Source organism: Schistosoma haematobium, chromosome 1 (assembly GCF_000699445.3).
Source record: "Schistosoma haematobium chromosome 1, whole genome shotgun sequence".
Taxonomy (NCBI): Eukaryota; Metazoa; Platyhelminthes; class Trematoda; order Strigeidida; family Schistosomatidae; genus Schistosoma; species Schistosoma haematobium.
The window spans coordinates 55,860,652-55,886,410 of NC_067196.1; the positions used below are offsets into that span (position 1 = coordinate 55,860,652).

Genomic DNA, 25,759 nt, shown 5'->3' on the forward strand with positions numbered 1-25,759 from the left:
AGTGATTTCTTATGTTACTGATATTGTCATGATCGGAATCACATCACATATGACAATGCATGGATGTAATACCTAATGGACATACATCATCCCTACAAAGAAGCTATGGCATAGATAGTTTAAAAAACAAACTAGTCAATGTACGCAAGCATCTAAGCTATATGCATTCCGAATTGGAGTTGCCTGAGTCCTTCATCAACATTTGATGCCAAACAAGAAATGTAAGCTTTATGAACTCTTAAGTTATTATTGTCTAAGCACGCAGTTCCTGCTAACTTTGAAGACATTATTAAAGCCGGATCTGTCGTCTACGTTATTGCAAAAGAAGTTGCTAAGAGAATATTCCTTGAAAATAGCATGAATAGCCATAATGTACTTGGCAAAGTCCCACTTAAACCGGTTAGGTATTCGAAACTGAAAGCAACTAACATTTTGGATAGTTCGTATCACTGTTTCCGCTTTAATAATATGCACCTAAAATTCTCCCGACTTAACTTGTTCAGATTTGATTCACATTTACCTGCAGAACAACTGAAAGAATCTGAACGGTCAATCGGTACACTTTCCAAGTTTATGAATACTTGTATGGTCTTGGATAAGACTACCAACCAAAGACTTACGAAAAAGGGCACCTCAATCAAAAATAATATTACCAGAACATTACTCGTGTTTCTTTAACTACGCCAGGACCCATTCATGTGAAAAACTTATCTCGAACCAGTCAAAACGCCAACTTATCAAAGAAAAATTTCCGTCATTAAAATTAGATTTTTGTATACATATAACAAACTGCCTTAAGAAAGTAACTTACTCATCGCACTATAATCCTACAGATTAAACTTATATTGTTCTTAATATTGCTTTCTTACATCGGACATAAATAAACAATTGAGGCAAAACCCTTGAGATTCACCAATCTACCTGATATTCTTTTCCCTATCACTTCACAATTTTATTTTTATTGTATTGCATAAAAACTTTAGTACTCATTTGTGCCAATGTTCATGTAATTAAATAAATAAAAACAAATAATATATTCAAGGTATCAATGAGTATTGGGTGTATGTAAAATAAAACATTCTTGTAATCCATTTAAAAAGTATTCACATACTGAATGAAATTCGTAAAACATTAATTTAAACTTACTCTTTTTCGAATATCTTCTAAGCCGATACATTGAACAAAATCAGTTGCATTTAAATTTAACTTGGTTAACAATGATAAACTTGATGAAACTGATTTTAAATTTACATGTAACAAGTTTAGGTTACGTTTAATTGAGTAATTACTATCAAAATCATAATTACTTTCTGGATTATTATTATTATTATTATTATTATTATTATTATTATTATTTATTGAAACATTGAATCTATTTTCATCGCGAATATATAATTCGATGGGTAACCATCTAGTTTCATATGGAAATATAGTTAAATCCAACTAAATAAAGTGAAAAATTCATGTAAAAAAATAATAATTCAGTATATGGATAGCACTATTATTTAGAACAATAATAATCACAATGATAATATTACATATTGCTAGCATTAGTTATATGTAAAACGAAAGGAGTAAAAAAAGATCTACTCTGATGCAAAGGCAAATGAAAGTCAGATGATGAGTGTATAACGAATTATTAATATTAATGATTTAATGGTAGAGGACATATGTTATTAGGACTTATCCTTAATAGCTACGAAATTGATATTTGATATTTAAGTTAACTTTTATCAAGTTTCAACTATATAACTGCTGGTTGACAGTCTTGATACAGTAGTGATTTTGCAATGAAAATATAAACAAATGCAGCAAAATCTAAAGCATTAATGAATTATTTGAAGATATCATAAATCAAAACAACCGTCTCGTAACTGCAAATTAACAAAAAAGAGACGCGCAAAAACTGATCATAAAAAAGTGAGGTAAAGGAAACAATCAACGCTGAACCTCGCTCGAAGATATATGTATCAGTTCGAGTCATCACACTTTGTGACGGCGTGATGAGAACAAACAAATGTAATGTGATAAACGAAGTATATAAAAAGCGTGCCGGAAGAACGAAATACTGGGAATAATCAGAATAGTCAAGAAATGCAAGGCAAATAATGTATATCTCTGCTCTTTTGATAATGACTTGGGACTATCCCATCAAGTGTCACTGCTTTACGCTGTTTTGAAGAGTCCCAATAAAGACTTTCACATCTCCCTACTGCCTTATGACATTAGTCAATGGCGCAAACACATGTTATTTTCCCTATCTTTAATCATTTTCCAACCTATTTGCACTTCAGGTACGAGTGAATGTATCCTTGATACATGGTTCAGCCAGATAAGTCGATGTAGGTTAAAAACCTCACCAATTAACGTGGTTCATCATGCTGAAATGAAACGGAGCAACTTGGATTGTCAAATATCTGTACCAGACTTTACTTCATTTCCAGCGGTCTGACTAATATACAACTTTATACCTAATTCTAAACTTAGGTATTCGAAAGTTTTCCACGAAAGCTTTGCTATGAAGAAACACTAAAATATACCTAGTCTATATGTATCTACTAACATGAAATGGTATCATTGATGGTTACAGAGTTGGAAAGAGAAAATCGATTAGCTATATGGCCTCCCTTTGACAGGCTCCATGAGTGAAACAGATTAGTAAATGCCAAGCAATTCTTCTGTATTTGTGCTATGATTTCTTCAGTGAAGGATAAACAAACAAGAGATGAAACAGATAGACTTTCAATAAACAATGAAGGTAACTGCTAATAGTAAGAAAAAGGCTTCACATGTCTAAATTATCACAATATAATATGAATCATACTACAAAGAATTTCAACGATTGATTTTTCTCACTCTTGATTACTTTCGTCACATAAAGCTGGCATGGCTTAGATTACCAACTTGATATTATACAAATAGATTATTTCTGACAACTTGGAGATTTAATGACAGGACATAATTAATAGTGGACTTTAAATGAATATAGTGTAGTGAATGTGCAAAGCTATAAACAAAACATTGTGAATTCTTAAGTAAACAGAGTTACAGTTTTTCATCAAGTTGCTAAGATCTGTTCAAAATATTGAAAATTTCATGCAAATTTGATGAAAGCTAATTAAGGATCACGGATACTAGGAAGGTGAAAAAAAAGGGTTCTCTATTCGAACATTCTGAAAAATTCATTGTTACACGATTTCGAAAAGAACAAAAAGTTCAGTATTTCACCTAAATGTCTACAAGATTAAGCTAAGTATTATTAGATTGTCTGTCATTTTAAATGAATTTCGCCTGGAGTTCACAAGACAATTTTTGATAGAATTATTGAGGATTTCAAATACCCAGGAAACCACCGGTTTACTGATTGTTTTGTCTTTATCCTATAACACTGAGTTTCTATTTTCAGTCGAGCCAAAACTAATCACGGGAAATATCCTTCATTTTTACTCCATCCAAAGATTATATTTTCTCAATGGTCTACGATTCTTTCAAATATTTCCAACTCCACTGTACGCGTATGTTGTTTGCTGAAATGAATTCTCTATAGTCTCTATTATGTAACTTTTTCTTGGAAGATTTGTCTTTTAGAGTACTCGGAGCTAAAATAAGAAAAGGTGTCATAGTGTTCAAGTACCGAAGGAAAATATGGATTTGTAAAATGCAGACTATTAATTGCTATTTAAGTGAATAAGTTTACGTCTGGTCAATTTATAATAAATTCAAATATCTAGGTTAAATTCGTTTCTTCATTTTGTAGTATCAATGCCATTTTAGAGCCGTAAGTTGAACACTAACGCTTTTATCCACGTATTTCAACTACTACAGAGATTGACTGAAAATTGATTGTAACTTATTATACATTATCTAGTGGCTGATAACCATGAAACATTAGCAAAATATTAATTTATGATACAGTTAGCACCAGTATAGCAATTTTGATGGAAAATAATTTGACTTGAAGCTTACCACAGCAGCTACACGATTACACCATTCTGAAGGATCAGGGACATGAAATTTTGATAGACCAAGTGAATGGAGTTGTTTCGTAACATCACATGAATGTTCACTAGCTGATTCATTTCTCAATATATCAACAGCTTCATTTAAATCGAATGCGCTGCAAATGCGACCTGGAAACATACACATTCGTGGCATTGCATGTTGTAATCTAATAAGTGGTAATAATGAAAATTGTATTCCCAATGAATTCGATAATAAATGTTCACTATCAAATTCAGATATATTTGAAATACCATTAGGACATATAGGTTCCGAACCTAAATTCCATGAAGATCGAATAGTTGAAAAAGTAGATGATGAAGAACCACTCGGATGTCTTTCACGTCCTCTACTAGATGATTCCCCAAGTGAAGACAAGGAATAAAGAAATTTTCCAGATGGTCTAAGGCAAACTCTCATTCCACCACAATCGACTAGACGATAAGTAATGCCAATAACTCGATACTTTACAAATAATAGTAATAATAAACAAGAAAAATAAATATAGTCAGTGAATGATAAAAGTTAACTATTTAATATGATGGACAAGATATTATATAAAATGATGGATATGATAAGATCTAACTAAATGATAGGATTCTTTTCACTTTTTTGAAGGTTGATTAAATTAGTAAAGATTTAAAAAAATTAAGTTTATGAAAAGAGTTTATTTCACATTATTGAGAAACTAAACGCTCATAACACGACAAAATGAACTTTCAATGAATATTCTATTTTGAGTTATATAAATACAAGAAAGATATTATTTCTGTTTTTAGGCTTAAAATAGAATAAGCAGATTGGTTTTAAACCAGTAAACCGAATGAAGAGACAGTCAGTCATGTAAATCGACTGTTAAGTTAGAGGTTTGAAGAACTTCAGAAGTGCTATAACTTTTTACTTATTTATATTACCTTAAAATAATAATCTATTGAACTTTTCATCAGGGTTTATTTGAATGAAACAACTCAAAATTATAAACAACATCACATAACCATTAGAATTAATAAAAGTAAAAAGGAATATTAATATATGGACATTATTTATACGTGAGAGAAAATACTTACATGTAAACATGTATTTGAATCATCGAATGAAGTACTTGATGTTAACAAATCTAAAGTTGGTACTACACCAATCGACAGTTTAATTCCATTCGTATGAGATGGTAATCTGCAGTTTACATCTGAATTAATTCGTCTCCAAAAGCATTCTGTATTGGAATAAGGAAATTGTCTATGCAATTCAGCTTCTTCTAAAAGACAACCGCTTTCCAGACGACCATAGAAGCCATTCTGTATTATATTATAAAACCCAATAAATTACATCAACAAGTATATAACATTGTAATATATTTTATATGTAAATTATGTAATAAAAAGTTTGATGAGAATGTAATTAGATTGCGTAACTGACTACTCGACGTTAAAATGACTGAAGATTTCTCGAAAAATCCGGGGGATTACTAGCAAGCCAACCAGCTAGTACTGAACCAATGAATATTTGGACTAAGCAAGATAGGCGTTTGAAAGAACACTTGAAACAACTTCAATGACCTACTAGATGTTATATGATACTGCTGGAAAACAGTAACGCACATTCCTGAGCATGGGATAACAAGTGAATGAATACAGGTTATCAGAGATGAAAAGATGAGGTAATATATTGAACATCTTTAATAATTGGTTACATTTACAGCATGCCGTTCACTACTTTCATCATTAATTTGTTACAATATCTGTAAATAGGAACATTAGGAATGAATAATATTTTACACTTAAAAGGTGTACAGAATCGTAACCTTAATGCTCGGTTTGTTACTACCATCTACATGATTAACTAATTAATTTTATTCAAGATATCATTCATAAACATAGTATATTTATTGCAAATTTTATGAACAATATGCATTCAACCAGTAAGTCAATTATCTTGAAACTTAGAATTTCTACAATTAAGATTTGTAGGTTGATTTTGTGAAGCGTGTAACCATTTGACCAACAAATTCATTCTGATAATTTTATCAGTGAATTAAAGTGTCCTGACACAGATAAATGCAATGAAGTCACTTATTTTCTTTGCTTTCTCTCTGTCTTGTAAAAGGAAATATAAAATCTTAAACTTCATTACAGAATTACTGTAAACAATTGTATCAAGTATAGTAGGTCTTTTCAAGAAAACAAATGTTACAAAATTCATTAATGAAAACAAAATGAACGTAATGATACCTCTTTTGTTTGATGTTTCACATTTCCAAGATCAAGATTACTCAAATGTGAAGTGGGTAGTATTTTAACTGATTGTGGAGTTTCCACAGTTAAAAATATTGCTTCTAAATGAATTAGGTTTGATAAAGCATCTGAACATTCATTGTTTACAGTAGAACCACCACCAAATGATGATTCATAATCGGAAGTCAATGACGAAACACGATTGGATGATGATTCCTTAGTCGATAATCCAATATTAACTGGCATCAATTCAACATGCTGTAATTAAATCGTTGAAAAAAACAATAGTAACAATTACATACATAGATGGATAGTGTCTAACAGTCGAACTTAAAACGCATGTTTCGTCTCACTTGAGACTAGTCAGCTGAATATACATGCATTACAGAACTGATGCTTACTCCGGGACTTTTGAACCCATTATCATTCGCATCAAACTTTATCGCGTTAACCACTTATCTAGCGAATCCGGATAGTCATTCGCTTGTGTCATTCAAACAACTAATAAAAATGAATGCGAACTATTATTATCATTATATTTTATTATTATTATTATTATTATTATTATTATTAATACATTGGAGATAAGAATAATATCAAAGTAAAGAAAAATACTTTTTACTAACAAAGGAAAAATGATCGAAGCTTTTAAAAATTTATAGTTTTATACTGTTCAAAATTATTGGATAGAGTAAGATGAGTATGATCAATGCTATGTGACAGATTCATTCTAAAATATTTCAAAGAATAAAACATGATGTTGTGACATACTTTTTAGAAACATTCATAAATGAATAATTTATAGATATACATAACATCATAACCTATTTCAAACTAGAATGTCATTAAATATTCTACATTATAATAATTAAATTATTTGTATTATTATTCATTATGAATATAATCATTACAATGAATTATTTTATATGTAAGCTGAGAAAATTGCAAGTTCTTTAATTCAATTAACCGTGTATTATTGATTTCGCTTTAATAACATTTCTTAAAGCATATTGTTAGTTTTATAATTTAGTTTATTAAAACTAAATAAATTAATGAAAAATTATAAGCTTTGATTTAGTTTAGGTTAGTTTGAAAGTCAGTTTAGTTCTAGAATAAACAATAATAATCATATGTCTAATGAAGACTCTTTATATATATATATATATATATATATATATATATATATATATATATATATATATATATATATAACTTTAGATAACCAACTAGACGTGGATAAGAAAATAAACATGTAAACATACTAAGATTTTCTAAATTCACTCTTAATCGAATAATTTCTTATATTTATTTTGTACTCTACTAATAGATCATTTATAATGCGTCATTTTCTAATGACATGATTATGTATTATTTCGAATAGCACTAAAATATATATTAACAGTTAAGATCAAATTTGTTGTAATTCTTCAACGTATCTCTAACATTAATTGTTTCTGAACAGTCAGGCCACAAAGTTTAATTGAAATTGAAAGTAATGTGGTGGACAATGCTTCATCATAATCCCTGATTATACTTCTACGAATGCTATCCCAGATGCAACTAGTGTCAAATTTTACCATTTCTTGAGTGTTTTCATAACCAAGTGTATTCGATGGATATTGTGGTGTTGACTATCAACAGAATATCACGCACACATTGTTTAGTTCATACGAAAAAGTACATTACACAAAAAGCACTTACTAAATCAGACATTCTTAAATCAATTGGGAGCTTGTTATCAACTATCATTTCTATGTATCCAGGTTCTTCACAAACCCAATCGATTACTTGTAATAAAAAAACCATAAAAACAATCAGTGAATGGAACAAAAGTTGAAGATGGCATGAAAAGGTAAAAAATAAAGTGTTTTTTCAATGGATAATCCAAGCGCTTTATACTCTTATAATAATTATTAATTAAACTGAGTATGAGTTCCATTATTTTTGCGAAAGACTAGACCCCAATAAAACTGAGGTTTGATATATACTCTGTTCAAACACTATATCATTATCTACTGATTAAATAAGTAATGATAGTTATCATTACAGTGACATGAATACTTTTGTGGCATGGTTCGTATTTCTGAATAATCATTTTGAATTAATCAATATTCATAGGGATTCGTATGCATTTCTCGATGTCATTTGTTCCACTTTCATTACGATTTTATTTCGTAACTTATATACCTCTGAAAGATAGTTTGTGAAGGTTTAATTCAAACAGAGAAATGTCTGTGTTATTGCTCACATTAAAGTTGCTTGTGAATTGAAGTTAATTTAGAGGTGACATAGGTAAATCACTATCATATTCAACTACATGTTGATAAATTATTCAGTAGCAAGAAGACAAGGATAGTTTGGATTTGAGTTCAACTGAATCTTAAAAGTATTTCAATAACCCGACAACATATGAAATACCTTCAAAGCTTAAAAAACCTAACCAATTTTGTACTTAGAAAATGTATGTATTCAATCCTGAATTCCAAAATCAGTAACCAAAATGTACATAAAAATGTAAATCAATATATTATTGAAACAAACTATGAAAAATTGATCATATTCAACATCATATTGTAGAATATTGAATCCAAACGTATATTTCTCATTAAATAATTGTTTATTTTAAATTTCACATGACTGATAGACAAATTAAGATTAACAATTGAATAACAATTAATAATCTTATATATGTACTCAAAACTGACTACAACAGTAAAGTATAAGATACTTTCTTTCCATGGTATAAAACTACAAAATGACAGAGATTTACTTTATTAAGCCACAACCTTGTTACTCACATGATACAAAAAAAACACAAATGACATACTACATCTACATACATATACATATATTCCATTATCAAGGTGCAGCAGAAATTCAATCTATGGTGATCAAAATAATCTCAAAGACGTCCAATAAATTATACGTCAAAATAGCGTATTTCTGATGATTAATGGATGAATGAACAAAAACAGATTCTCCTATTATTCAAATAAATAATAATGTCAGTGTTGTAGAGGAAATAGGTTACGCAGACTGTTGAAATTTGTCGTTTTAAACAGCTTATGGTGTGAAAATACATACATTAATGTATTGCATATACACTTTGCTATGACAATCCTTTAATGTTACAGAAAATGACAAAGAAAAATTTCGCTTTGATATACAGAGACTTTTTTTGAGTTGGACCACTTATTAAGTAGAATATTTATAACAATTTGTATGTGGTTATTTTAGAGAATAACATGAGGTTTCTTAGTGCATGATGAGAAAAGTTAAAATGATAAAGATTATTAATTTCGAATGAGTGTGTAGTGTATTGTGAAAAGTATGAAGATATCATAGTTATGCACAGTTATTTCAGCAAATACAAACATGCCTTTCGTAAGAGGTGATATGTTTAACATCACAGCATAAATCAGTTTCCCAAACAATTATAAAAATTTTATAATATGGATGTACGCCAAGCAGAATAAAAGACATCAACACAACAGATAAAACTTATGGATATGGAACAAATGAGGTAAAGAATCATGATCATTTAGTAAATGTCACCACCATAACCAACTGATAAACATTAAGTTGAATTTAGAAGGAACACTTAGACAATCAGATATTCATATTTTTGTGTTCGGTTTGCCGTCATACACACACGCATTTTCTAAATTACTATACACGACAATTAGAGATCAGTTAAGTTATAATACATGTTTAAATGCGTGACATAGTTGGCTAAACGTTTATATGTAGATCACCAACAGTTGCGTTTCTACTCTAACCAAGAAATGCCTTGTGAAAAAAATTGTACGAGTCCGTGAATGTTTGAAAAAAAACAAATGTAAAATCAACTGTGAAATTAATTCAAAGAATAACACATACTCGAATGTTTAGTTGCACTAGAATTATCCATTTGAAAAGGATTATAAACAAATGGATCAGTGGGTTTTGATGATTCTATATTGTTGTTAGATTCCGGTGGTTTTGATTTATTTCGATCTGATCGAATAATAACTGTACGAGATCTATTCAATGAAACTACATTCTCCGCTCCGTTTTTAGAAATTGTGTGAGGTAACAGATTACTTGGCAGTGAAGGTATATGGATCAATCTTAAAATGAGAGTAAAAAATGTAATACGATTATTTATGAACTTAAGCAGTAACTTACATATTTCAAAACCGTAATTATTGTTCAATTACACGTCACTCATGAAGCATGTTACTTACGAGTAGTTGCAAAGACAATAAAAACTGATTATTCAAAGTCTCTAAAATGATTTGGGGAAAATAATTGAATAACTAGGTGATAAACTTACAAATTGCATTTAGCCATCTAACAATATGAACCACCCAGTGACCGATATTATCACTATAAAGTTCGTAAAAGCTGCGGTAAGGTGACCTAAAAATGCGTTGTCTCAAAACTTAGATAGGAAAGTATACCATAGGAAACAAATCCATCTGTTTCAGAAACCATATCAATGCAGGTTTACAGGTGTACAAAGATAGTTTTCTGAGAGTGAGTTATGTGAATAGATATACAAGAGAGATCGAGTGTACACAGTATTTGAAGGTCACTTACATCTTAACTCGTTTTATTAGCACTACAAATTAATCTCAATGACGATGTATCAGATAAATTTTCTGAATCGAATCATTAGAATATCGCTGGTTACATCATTTTTGAAATCAAACGATAGCTATCAACAAATTTATCTTTTTTATGGATAAGAAGGATTCTCAGTAGTGATATACTGTTCTCACTCTTTAGATTGAAATTAAATAGATGATCATTTTTCATCCCAGTATAAAGTAAAGTCAAACTTTGATAATGGTTATATCTTACAAATTTTAGATTGTCGGAGAAAAAAAAACTGCTACATTGACTTATATGTAATTAAATTAAATAAACAGTATTGTAATGTGTTAAATAATTTATAAGGTGGCTGAATGTACTTTGGAAATTTTTATTCTCTTCTGATAGTAATTTCGATTCAGTCACAATTCAGTTACTAAGTCCAAGTTTTCATATTTGCCCTCATTCTTAAAGATAAGTAAGCGTGTACGGGGGTTGGGGTAGTGAGGTTAAAATATTTGATTCAATGATTAAAAGGCAGATACTTAGATTATTTATATAGAGATATATCTGACAATAAAGTTTAATACACATGTTGACAGGCTACTAAAAGCAATCAATAACTGATCAATAATGACCTATGTATTTATGAGAAGGGCCATTAGTATCTGATCAATTGAATCTAAAGTTGAATGCTAAAACTTTTAGGACTGCAAAATAGATTAAATTATCATTGTAAAGATGGAAAAGCAATATTAAAGTCTGTTATTTGTTTCAGAAGAAAGTAAGGAGAGTAAAACAAAAAAATAGTATCGTGAAATCGCAATTAATTTTTACAAATGACACTTAGTCAGTTAATCATAAGCAACGTCGGGCCCGGTACATAAGTGCGTTGGCTCGACTTACCACATCAGGACGATTAGATGAAATTAATAGGATAAGTAGCAAATGAATCAAACTGATGCAAAATTAGTAATAGTGAAAAAGATTCTGAGACATCACAAAATATCCTCAACCATTGACCGCTTATCGCGTAGACTCTGAAAAGGTAATCAAACAATTTTATTGGGTTGATAGAGTTACCCAAATATTCTCCAGTATATAACTTAAATTTCAAAAATATTACATGACAAAACTTTTGTACGCACTATTGCACATATACGATTTTTAAGAAAAATATCTTACCTAACTAAGGGCAACTGATGCACTGGTATTTCTACCAAATCTAACATTTTATTCTCGACCACTTTCGTCTGTACTTCTTCATTGTTATTATTCATTAAATAACAAAATCTACTTGGTGAATAAACTACACGACGATTACGAGGCCATCTACGAGAACGGACATTTTCTTGAGTAGAATAATTTAATAAAGTTATACTAGGTAAATTAGTTGGTTGGTCTGGACAACGAAGTACCGCTAAACAGCATAAATCATCCATACAAGATATACAACTACTTTTTTCTAGATATTCAGGCCAACTGTCCAGTACAGAGAAACAGTATCTACAAATAATTTTTTTGAAAATAAAAGAGTAGTCTCAGACAGATATGGATGAAGTGGTAGCTCATCAAATGAAAACAAATAAACAGAATAGAAATACATAAAAAGCAATACATTATGATACCAGGAGTGAATATTTAAATTGTTTCATAATGATCACTGTGAAATAGATGATAATACTGGGTAATATTTGTGTATGTACATACGGAAGAATGAAAGCAAGAACTAACCTTTTTCTCTGAATCAAACAAATTGATCGATGACCCTGCGTTAAGACTAATGGTTGCTACCTGGTCCAGTAGGTTAAGCGTTCGTGCGCAAGACCGAAGGCCCTGGGTTCGAATCCCGTGAACAGCACCGCGGATAATCACTGTTAGCCCCAAAATGCCCTAGTATGGCCGAGAGTGGAGAGAGTCCGCTCTCCCTCTCGAAATGCTCTCACATGGCCATGCGTATATAGCCTCCGCCAGGGAAGTCCTACTCATTGCCTTCTCGTGGCGGTGTTTTTTACGAAATTGAGAGAACGAAAAGCGAATATCTGACGCTTTAACCGGGTTAATGGACATGGAGAGTCCACCTAGGGAAGTTGGAAAACCCTGATTCCAAACCAATGGTGAACATGGGCTCCAGTACCCTGAGGGAACAAATGACGTATGAACCAATTATTGGTCACCGGCTACCATGGGACTGCATCTCCTGACGTTTCTCCACTGCCTTAAGGATCAGACCTTCAGGTCGAAGGCTCGGGGTGTGGCCCCCTAAGAAAACCACCTGTTTCGGTTCGGGCACCCAAACAGTATCATAACCCTCGCACATATCAAATGAGATTTGTGTGGCACATATGTATTTGGTGCCTCCTTGTACCAATATTTATGTGTTAAAATAATAAATAAATAAAATGCTGCCTGAAACCTTACACATGAATAAAGCCTCCATAAGATTTTCCACCGTGAATACGAATCCCCTTGATAATTATCGACGACCCCTATAGTATTTTTTATGACGGGAAAGATTTGGATAAAGTAGCATTTAATTTATTGATCTATTTACCAAAAATATGAACAAGAAATTTAATGGGAGTTTTTGAATATTATATCAATTATTTCGCATACAATACCTAACTACTTTATTCAAGAAAGACTACGCCTATAATTTATCCTCCAGTGCGTTTCTACAAAGTGCTGTTAGGATATACCTTTCTTTATATCATTGTTTTCGAAACTCGTTTTCAAACAGTTGATCAAACTCATTAATTAAATTGACTAGTTGATGATTAGAAATATATTTTGTAATCTTTAAAACAAAATGCCAATAAATGAAATTTTATTGGATAGTCAAAGGTTTTCAATAGTACACATTGCACGAACTATATACTTGATATTTCTATTAATGTAAATAAGATATCAACGTTTCCATATACATTTTCACATTAATCAGAAATAAACATAAAAAATACACGGTAGAGTTTATAGAAACAATTTTCATTCTATAACCTATATGGGAGTGTTGAGTGTTTAAAAGAAGTTGAAAAACTTTAAAGTTAGGCTTACTCTGTGCAGAAACCTATGATTATGATTGACGTAGAACTGTGAGAAGATTAATATTTGCTTTACAATCTTATTAGTACAATAGTAACAAACAGTTGGTGACATATTAAAGCATCTTATTCAAAAGACCATACTATATGTACAATAATACTTTGTAAGTAATACGTTATGTATAAGAAGTGTATAACTTAATGGCTTAACTGCTTCCAAGTATAAAGCACGCTGGCGCGTTATATATATATCAAAATTTAACAATTCACAATTGTACTTTTTCATTTACCCAATAAGTTTTAATCCAATATCCCATGGAATTTCAGATATATCTTCCAGATTAATTTTTGCTTTATATTCATTAATTAAATAAAATATGACTTTCAATTGTAAATCACACCAACCAACTAAACGGAATAGTAGACATGATTTTGATGAATATAAACTATTGGAATTAGAACTCATGTTTGAATTAATATGACGTGTATTATTAGACATTGATTTTAATTTAATTATATTATTAAATATACTGGTTGAAAGCGTTGATGAATTTGATATCGTTGTGGTGAGACGAATTAACCAATGTGATTGATCAGGTATAACAAATGGACTCCATAATGGGGGATTCGCAATTAAACGATAGGTGACGTTTACTGGTGGTTTATTTTCATTTATTAAATAGCTTAAATCTTTATTAGTGATGTTATTACTATTATTATTATTAGTAGTAGTGGTATTAATAGTAGTATCGTCATCACCATTTAGGAGTTTCGTTTCAGTCATTTGCGTAATATTCGATGAAAGTGATTGAATTTTTAAACCATTAAATAAAATTTCATGCTCAAATTCAACACGATTCAGTCGATTTGATGATAATAAAAGCCATAGGGCTAAACTAGCCTTACGATTGAAATTCATCAATTTATATAAACGAACAATAGTGAAATAACGTTTCATTGAACAAGGATTCTAAGATAAATAGAAAAGACAGATGGAAAAAAAAAATGAAAACCAAATATCGTTAAGTCAAAATGAAAGCTATATTATAGATACACCTTGATCTCGAATCATGTTTACGATGCTTAGTCTTTCTCACTGTCATTGTTACATCGTAATTCGCTAGTCACCTTACAAATTTAATCTTGTTGCGCTACTATGGTATAGCAAATCCGGGTAACACAATTTATTTAAAGCTCTATATTGATAATGACTGATTGACTACTTGATCATTGGAAAGAAACCGATTGATAATATGCAATTTTCACGTATTGTTAACTATCCAGTAATGTATTGGACGTCTCAGCTGGTTTACGTTAGCTGAAGATTAAGTAATTATATATAAATCTTTATTTGTCACATTTTCATTTAGTTCAAGATAATTATTGAACAATATGCAATGCAATTAATTAGAATTAATTTAGCAGGTATAATGGTTGATTAAAGGGCTAATAATAATGTGTTATTCAGTCCCGCTGTCAAAAGAAAAGATGCTGTTAACAAGCATTTTCTTATTAGATTATGAAGTACATCAATTATGTAAGGACTAATAACATCACTTGTCTATCTGTTCACATTGTATTACACGTACAATATATCCTACTAGAACTGTTATATGAAGATAAAAAATCAAGTATTCATACAAAAAGGGATAAATAAATTGATTGAATGTTAAATTTTATTTCTTAATTGGTTAATAGATTTAAGAAAACCCTAATATTATTTTATGATTTAAATTAAAATAGTCAAGTTTAAAAGTATTACACAATAATGAAATGGAAATTAACTGACATTACTGAGCAAAATTAACTTAAGTTTCATTGTTATAGCGTTGTTATGATTTAAGAGTTTTAAATATACATACATTGTTGTTATTAGTTAGCTAGAAGAAAAGTTGTGCACGCTATCTTGAATCCATATAAACAGCACATATGATCGAAATATCCTTTGACAATGAATTGATCTCCAAGAAAATCTCGGAAATTTAATTTTACTTAAGACAGGATATTTAAACCTAAACAGTGGCGTGAATTTACATGGAGACATGTTATATGCGTAAAACGGATGGTATCCGCTGAGGATACTCGGTGTGTCTATTTTTGATTAGCCCTATCATGTAAGCATTGATAAACAATTAATGTCGTTCATTAGTGACTCTGGAGGGATCGATTTATTGCTTATGATGTGTTTTAAATAGACCGATAGTGAAAAATCACCGATCTGATCATTAACTCGGGCAAAAACCTAAGGATTTCTGCATATGTCTGGTAACAAACTACTATGACTGTGTGACGGCAGCAGATTAGAGGGTAGCGAATTATTGATCGGACAAAAGACTCACAAACACGTAGAACGGCCTAGGGTTCTGATTGGTCCCGCTTCCCTGTCTAGCCCAGCCGGTTGAGTCCAGAACACAAGTCTCAGCCTCGGATATATGAATCATTATATTTCAAACACACTCTGTTTATATACTAATCAAGCAGACCACATCGTACCATAAAATAGAAAATAACATTGTACAGTATTGACCAATGAGGAAATAATACCATCTCCAAGTCCAAGAATAGCATTAGACTTAATAGAATAATTTTTGGGATATTTTCCTGAATATCCCAACACAAACATATGAAAGTTGATACTCCAAAATTATTCTATACTGATATTTATATGTAGTAACTGAGATTATAGATGACTTTGCTTAAATTAGGAACTTCACCAAATACAACGGGTATTATATCCTTACACGCAATCTTTCTTTTATATATTATTATCAATGAAGTAATTGCTTCTATGGATTTGGTGTTCATCTTATGCTAATGAGGTGTGGTAACTTAGTTCGATGGCCATGTGCCTGGTCCTGCGTTGTAACTGACTGACTGACAACAGGCCGGTCGTCGACAAAATCTATCTTTAAATCCTGAAGATCTGATAATAAATAACTTCTTTATTCCCTGACTTATTTTACCTAATCCCAATAACTATCGATGTTATATGAACCCTTTTTTTAAGTTTCTTCCAATCTCAACTATCCAACAATTAAACAAACAAATCATATTACAATTTTTTAAACAATAATCACTGATTGGATAATTTCATATTACACAAAATCTTTTAGTATAGTTAGACAATTAAGTAAAATAACGCACTGAAAAACAGTAAACTACCTCAGTACTAAACGAGGAAAGAGATGGTCCAACCAACGAATCAAGAATTTCACAAGCTTTACGCTTTTGCTAAAAAAAAGCGCAGATGAAAAAGACTTTATTCAGAAAAACTTAGACTCAAAATATGATGGAATCAAACAAAATCACATGATCCAAATATATTCACTAATCAATAATATGTAGAGTATCTTCTTAACATAAAGCAGCATATTACTAATCTTTGTGTCGGCTACAGAACATTCTTACTACAAAACACTGATTAACATTAATTGATCAATAAACGTTTAGCAAAAATGGACTCGGACAACTGATACCCAGAAAAATGGTCACTAGGACTAGAGAAATCAAAAATGCCAGTTGCTGATAGCTATAAATATTGGACGATATTTACATGTGATATTTTTTAAAGATTAGACAATGAATATATAAAAACAAAGATATTTAATTTACGATATGTAATACTAAAATTTCAGTGTTGAGTAGCTGATGTATTAATTATGATACCTTAAACCACAGAATTATTATTCATGTCTATAGTCATCAGATAGTCGCCCCTACAATTCCAAAGAGAGTTATGCTCTATCAGAGAATTAAAAGTGAATAAATAAGCAGTAAACTACTTGACAGCTGATAACATGTAGGAGTGAGTGGTTAATGCTAATCAATCATGTTTGGTCATCAGTGATAAATCCAAACTATTGTGTCTAACATGTTAAATGAGGAAGTGAAGTTACAGTACGCTGTATTTGGTGTTCGATTTTCTTCAAGAAGTGGTCAGTAACTGTTTATGTGGGTATCCTGTATGATAACAAATAAAATGTAGGTATTGACTGAGGCACTGGAAATTTTCTTTAAATTACTGACATGCTTTACTTAGAAGTGCATGGTACTTGTTTTTCAGCTACCAATGTGGTTCAGTTTAACAGTTAGCGAATCCATGGATCTGTACTATATATTCTATGTGAACACATATCACTTTGGCTGATATCATGTGGTCCGGTCAAATATTAAAAACATCTAATTAACCACCTCTAGCCACTTTCCAACGTGTCCAAGTCTACAAAGCATATGCGCTAATGTGGGGGTGGCTGAAGATGAATGAGGTTATTGTTGAGTTTAAGCTGTCTTCGATTTAACAATTAGGAAGGATTTGAAATTCTAGTGCGCATTTTCAGTTGGCAAGATAGTGATATATAATAAGTCACAAGATTCAGCATAGAGCTGTTATTTTCAAAAACAGACAAGAAACCAATCTTGTAAATACATTATTTCGTATCATACTTCTGCTCCTGTTAAACTTACTGATTCAGAGATAAGTAGTCGAATCACCTTGAATTTGAACTCCTCAAAAAGATAAGGATTTAACTCAACCTAAATATATTTAAAAAGTATACCAATATAAAACAACAAACAATAATGGTATGACAGACAAAAACAAACTTTAATTCAAATATTATTATTATATAGGATGGGAGACTGAAGTCATTATGACGCTACTTTTTATTATGGATTGATATGAACTGGAATAACAGTGAAAACTTGATAGCACTAAACAGCTGTTTCGAGTTCCGAAGGATAGCGTACCCATGACCAAATAAGGGACGGAACTCAAGACCATTAAGTCCTACAGAGAGCCCGTTACTTTCAGACAACTGATTCGGAATCCAGTAGTTCACATTTTTAACTTGTAATTCGTGACATATTGCGACTATTGTGTAAAATTATCTATAATAACTATTTTGATTCAAAACATAGCTATCTCCAGTTGTCCAGCCTTTTACAAGAACACAAAGAAATTCATAGAGAAGCTAATCATTAGTGAGCATATGATCGTTGTTTAAGTAGGTGGTTTTTGAATTCTGCTCAACCTGAAAATAGCTGTTATCGTGGAACGACACCAACTGAATAATAGATGATAAGCCAAGAAGAACTTATAAGTTGTCTCTTCTCAATTTAAGGCTACTCTAGAATGGAGAAAAGACGACAACCCTCGATATGTCCATCAGTAATTGGATTTCAGCAGTTCTCAAACTGATGTCAGTTTGTGATGAAATCTATCCTCAAATTCAACCATTTTCCTCAAAAACAACTAATTGAAAACCATTTACTATCATTACTGGCATAAAAGACTGAAATTAGAAAATTGACGGTCTAATTCAACATGATGTCATTTTAAGATGTCCACACTCTTGTGCCATCAGTTGTTATTTGAGTAGGGAGTTTTCACGGATGAATTTTCCGATGGACATTTGATATTTTAACGAGATATCTTATACCGGTACTTTGGGAGGATGAATTACACGAAAAATCTTAGTACAGTAATTGACTGTCTCATTAATTTTTTGAAATGAAGGAAAAAGTTGTATTTAAAGATATGAAGGATCTTTATTGCTTGAGATGGTTAATACCTGTATTACGCCTGTCCGTTCACCAACTGCTTTTACGTACGATGATGGCCATTGTAGAAATAGGTGGGAAGAAAATTAGTGACGGGCAAACCAAGATGAGGCATCAGTCTATGAAGACACTGACTAATGGACTAAGCCATATAGGTAGGTGCAAACTACCTGGCTGTGGTCCATGTAATTATCATGACCAATGATTAAAGACGTTGGGTAACACGGCTCGAAATCATTCGCAATGGAGCAGGTGCTTTCACTTGTTGTGCTTCCTTAAATCTTAAGTTCCTAAATTCCGTAAAAGCCTTTTTATATTTTCTCAAATTGTATATGTAACGCTCAATATTAATACTGCTACTACCTCTACTACTCTAGGATTTGTCCTGACAATTTTCTCATTGTGCCAATGTATGCGACAACTTGAACCGAAGAATGAATGTGCCAAGTTTTATGTTGCGTATGACTTACTGAATAATTCACTGATATCTAGTATTACTTAAACAGTACATATTAATGGAAAAAAGTGCAACAAGAGCAAAGCACTACACACCTTTTGGTATAACTCAATTGTTTCCAAAGCGTAATTACAACAATCAGTGGATGATATTATAAGAGGGTGGTATAATTTTGACGAAGCGAGATCTAAACTTGAAGATGTTGAATGTTCTGTAAAAGGGAAATTTAAAGAAAAATTCTAAGTCAGAGTAATAACCAGAAACAGAAAGGTAACCAACACATACTTTCTTGCAACAAAAACATTTACACCGGTAGATCAATGAATCTAAACTCTAGTCAATAGTTGATTAAGAAATTAAATAATAATTAATTCATCGTTTCTATCTTATTGATCAAATTAATTGGACTGTATCCTGACGTGTTTAACTTTAATGGAATTCTAACATGTTTATTGACATTGACGGTAACAACAAAGAATAATTTTTATAATAAGTAAAATATCATTTTATTGTAGATATAAAAGTCTGATGTATGGATTGCTACAATAAAACCACAGATATAAAAATATTTATAATATCTAAAATAGACTAGGTTAATTATCAAATATACAACGTTTCTTAAACAAGAATCACAATTATTACCATTAAAATGTACATAATTGTGAAGACTTCATAAGATGAATAACCGAAGTGAAATAACTTTTACCAAAAAACTAATAGTTAAATTGAAGCGTCATCTGTCATCTGTGAATAGACTCATTAATACTGTCCAAATTTGTTATTATTGACTAATTTTATAATGGGCATGATACTAGAGTTAATACTGTCTCATTTGTGAGGAATCTGCTTGATGTATACAGACGACACAGCCAGGTGTTATTACAATTGCTGACAGAATCTTTCCACATTGATTAACAATGGAAGAAGTCTTGGTATGTGTATTATACTCCCTTGGTAGGAAACGTCGCTCAGCTGCAACTCATCAAGTACAGACTCGTGTAATGGGCTTATAACTTCTCTTTGTGTATGTGATCTAGTGATACAACTCGGATACCCAAACTGAAGTAGGTGAAGCAGGCCTCAAAATTGCAGCCTGGTATTTGAAAGTCAAACGTCTTAATCTCTAAGGACAGATTTGTGTCAGTTTTTCACTTAACAGAATGATGGCTGATAAAATTTTAGCACTAGCATAGAAACCTTTGATTAACCTTTGGCAACTTACGTCATAAATATGATCATTTATAAGTAAATGGTCATTAAAGCTAGAAAGCAGTTCGCAATATTGCATAGACAATCTGCTGATACGTGAATAATTAAGAGGACTTAAAAACCATTAATTAAACAGTTATAAAGTAAAGTACAACACAAAATTAAATGTAATTTGCAAAACGGAAACAATCATCTAAAATCGAAATATTTTATCAAAATTATGTAACTGTAAGTTATCAGTAATTGTTGAAGATTGACACATACCCAGCATATCTGATTCCTGGGAATGTGATTTCCGTAGTTCACCATTGGTTAAATTATCATCTAGATGACGCTGAAGAAAATTCGAACGTGTTGTTCCTAGGTTTGAGGAATGATCAGAAGAATGTTGACACATAGCAACTGCACAAAGACCTTCTAGAGCACCTGAAATAGTTAAAACAAGTTATAAATAGATTTTTTATTGCAAGGATTACTGTCAAGATATGACTCGATAATATTAAGTGAAGTAACCATAAGGTAATATTTTATTATAGAAGAGGTATATCTACCAATTCCTGATGAGTAAAAATATTAATAACGCTCATGAAAGCTAATTCGAACAAATTTACCTAGAAGTACATAGTTAGTTAGAATAGTAGCAGATTAGAGAACAAGAGATGGGCGCGCCAAGGCATCATCGCGGACGTTGACAGATGCAAACTATCTGGTTGAACCTCGCATAGGAATCATGACCAGTGGTTGGAAACGTTGAGTGGCATGACTTGGAACCAGTCACAGTGGCTCATGTGCATTCAATTTTTAATTTCTCCCAAATCCTGAACTTAAAAATTATTTCGTACTTTCTATTCCTTGAACTCATCCTTTATTTTCAAACCGTGCTCTCCATTATTTAATCATTCTCACTATAAATGGTATTGGCGAAATCTGGACATTTATTCTATTCATCTTCCTAATTCTATCTTGTTGTATTAATGTTGTAATTCTCTCTTATTACAACCCAGTTAATCCTATTGTTTAGTAGTTTTGGACACCAATTCACTCGACAAGTCCCCAAATCAGAGCACGGTTGAACAGGAAAGAGATTATATTCTAAATAACAAGGTTAGATGGAAGTAAGGAGCACAGTAGGGAAAGCGTTAGTATATTCATGGTTTTTACATGGAAAGATTCTAGAGTGTTCCCCAAGTATCGGCTAGCGCTGATTGGATAAGAATTAGCCCATCAGAGTGCACCAACGCAATCGTGCATTGAGCATGCTTTAATTTAATCTATGTCCCACCAACAACTAATGCGATATAGTAACTTGAGCTGACATACATTTGCACCAGGCTCTCAGCTGTTTATCACTAAGTTCGGATAATAAATAACGTACACAATTTAATGCAAAAATGTGTCATTTGTTTAGTCACAATGATTTTGCTTGAGAACCAAAACGTAAGCAGGTAATTTCTTTGGGATACCTCCTTTTACACTTTCGATATGATTGTTGAAATCACAAGGCAATGAAGTTAAAGTAGGAGACAGACATCTACGGTAAGGGAGAGAGAAAATTTAGGAAACTATGAGTCATTGTTAACACTGGTTTATTGTCAAACTTATCCAACTTTTCTTAGTTGACACTCCATATCAACCAATCCGATCTAGATGCCAGAAGTTCGTCATACCACAGTAAATATAAGGATCCTTAATTGACTAAAGGCTAGACAGAACTATAGGAAGTTTTAGCAAGTTCCCGAATCATCGACAATTATTGTTCTCAATTTCAATTCATACTAAATAATCAAGACATTGATGAATACCATTATCAGAACCCTCAATGATTATTATTCAAAAGTGTTATTTTATTTGCTCAAGAAAAGCACCATTTTAAAGTCTAACGATTTCATAAACAAATGAAATCTAACGGGGACAAATTCATTTATAACACTTCACTTCTTAAAACCATGTCTATCATGCAACCAAACAAAAGATCATACGTGGAATATGAAGCATTTAGAAAATAAACTTACCTGCTATCCACAAAGTATCATTAATAGGTTTTAAATGTTCAAGGGCCAGATTATACTGAATTTGTGCCATTTCTAAATCACCTAACTGTAAAAATATATCGCCCAAATATTTCTTAAACCGTCCCGTTGCTCGTTTCTGTTTGATAAATCTAAATAAAGGAAAATCCACGCCAAATTACGGTAATAATAATAACAATAATATAACGATGTGTACTTAATAAAAGATAAATATTATCTAACCATAGGTATAAAATGAAAATAATGATACATAGCAATCAACTGACAATAAAAAATATCACCAGAAAAAGTTTTCAATAAAAGGAAGGTATTTCAACCACTTGGTTAAATGTTATGATGCAAAATAGGGATTTATGAAATGGATTTTGAACACCAAACTGTGGTAGTAGCGCAGTTGAAGCATATAAATAAACCAGAGAAAAAAACTTATTCAGTAAGCGTTCAATAAGGAACAGCAAAAGCGAGGTTTCACTTTATTTTATTTAAATGCAATTATCAAAACTTGCCGTATTTATTTCTATGAAAAGCTATTTTAAGCTTTCCCTAGGATTACACGATTTTATAAATGAGATAATCATAAACAACTGATATTTCAAAAAGATAATCCCGGTATTACACACACTATGGGGGAATACGGTTTTTCACATCAGATAAAATAAAAAACCTGATATCTTTTAGGACGATAAAGATTACTTTGAATAAATATGTTATGATCTGTAAAAGAGTATTATAACAACCGAATGAAAAACAGAACACCTATACTATCTATCACTAGTTTATGTGCCTAAAATTTAAACAAATTAATAGGGTTAAAAAACTACAAAGATGTATAAACGCAATATCAAATGAATATCAAAGAATGTGCTAAATCAATTTCATTTTGACCATGTGACCTTACCTATGTCAAATGTTATCGCAGTCGAATAGAAATAAAGTAAAATACTAAGCATTGTAAATAACTTAACATAAAGCAAACAGTATAGAGTAATTGTCCAGCATTTTAAACAATTTACTATCTGCCATCGAATTGTGAATTTAAACCTCAGTCCATCTGCTTCGAGATATGTGGTCGTAGTTACATATATATATATATATATATATATATATATATATATATATACATTAACAGAGAAAGTTCTGTAAGTCATCATATAATTCTGTGAATTCGTATATGTAATACATATATGAATACACAACAGTATATAATGATTTGAAGAACTACTTTTTCTTCACAAACGAATACGGAGATAGAACTCAATAACTGCGAAGCGATAAATACAAAGAAAATGTCTTAATTAGAAGCATGCTGAATATATTGATTTATTAAGTACAAAAACTTGATAAGCAATAATCAGATAAATAAACTTATAATGGTTATATGTACATGCAATACACATCAGTCGATATAAGCTATCTGCATGACAAGCAGAAAAGGTATAAATTAACGAAAATATTGGAAACCACTCAATAATATTTAACAACAAAACATCCGTATTAATAATAAACTAATTATACGAGAATAATTAAATGATACATATTCCTACCATATGTAACGTGTTTAGAAAGAAGCGCTAAAATCTTTTTGTCTAATTAGTGGCAGTCAGTGATAAGAAACTTCGAATATTTTGACATTAATAGCAATAATAAATCCAAATTTAACTCTATTTGAATATTTCTAGAGTTCGGCCAACGACAAACACCATGACAAGACTAGTTACTACTACTAACTACACCACTACTCAATGATCGATCGGCGTTATGCTACATTTAGTAATTATTTAGTTAAAGGTTCAATATTTTTCAACCATCCAGTAATCAGTGTTTCAAGAAAATACCTTACTAATCATACCACATTATTACTAAGACTGGAACACACGAAAGAATCGCAGTACAAAATAGTGGAAAGTGATTTGTGAGAAATTAAACGATAAAATGATCAAAATAACTTTATTTTTATGAGAAATGAAGGTGAAAACAGAAAATCCAAGTGGAAATAAAGTATGCATTTGATTTATATCATAAGTACTGACTACTTGGAATATGTGCATAATGCTCAAAGGAAAGTATGAAAAAAGTCAAACAATACAACTGGAGAAAAACTATTACAGTAATATGACAAGGGAAAGGATATAATTTAGGATTTAAACCAGGAAACTTCAGGGAGGTAAAATTACCTTCCGTAATTCGGAACGGAACACGATGAAAGCATCCATGATGTCCTATGAGAAATAATTTGGTTTTCATGAACACGTACTACTCCTAAACATCAAGTGAACTTTGTATTGATAAAGTAGGTAATGATAAAAGCATATTTTAAAACCGAACAGTCAAGAGGTTAGATTTAAGGATTTAGAAAAACAACTCATTGAATCACTGGTTGAGAGTATATAAGACATTCATTAAGACCTTAAACTTAAAGGTTTAAGTCAGTCAGTCAGTCATCTACGAAGCAGAACCAGACATATATGCATCGCTCCAAGTTACTACACCTCATTAGCACAACAAGAACACCGAATTCATAGTAGTCACTTCAATGATAGTAATCAATAAAAGAGATTATGTATAAACATATAGTACAGGAAGAAAACATTAGATCGTAGAAAGAGAGATATAAAGCAATTTTAATATCACGGTTTAATGGAAGACAAAGAGTGTATA

The 25,759-nt window shown here is 31.1% G+C and overlaps 1 protein-coding gene across 3 annotated transcripts in view; it reads right to left on the reverse strand.

Moving 5' to 3' along the window:
• The window catches only part of MS3_00001660 (uncharacterized protein), a 48,252-nt gene that overhangs the window by 9,568 nt on the left and 12,925 nt on the right, over positions 1-25,759 (reverse strand). The window contains exons 5-17 of one of the 3 annotated variants that reach the window (XM_051209130.1): positions 23,084-23,232; positions 21,336-21,497; positions 19,958-20,073; positions 18,311-18,379; positions 17,009-17,077; positions 14,137-14,816; positions 11,991-12,311; positions 10,110-10,339; positions 7,932-8,017; positions 6,228-6,488; positions 5,067-5,294; positions 3,967-4,464; positions 1,147-1,443 (exon numbers count right to left, since the gene is read on the reverse strand). In XM_051209130.1, coding sequence (XP_051074560.1) covers positions 1,147-1,443; positions 3,967-4,464; positions 5,067-5,294; positions 6,228-6,488; positions 7,932-8,017; positions 10,110-10,339; positions 11,991-12,311; positions 14,137-14,816; positions 17,009-17,077; positions 18,311-18,379; positions 19,958-20,073; positions 21,336-21,497; positions 23,084-23,232 — 3,166 coding nt within the window. Of the gene's footprint in view, positions 1-1,146; positions 1,444-3,966; positions 4,465-5,066; positions 5,295-6,227; positions 6,489-7,931; positions 8,018-10,109; positions 11,002-11,990; positions 12,312-14,136; positions 14,817-17,008; positions 17,078-18,310; positions 18,380-19,957; positions 20,074-20,503; positions 23,233-25,759 lie in introns of those variants that run through there. The other 2 variants (XM_051209131.1, XM_051209132.1) reach the window with 2 other exon arrangements.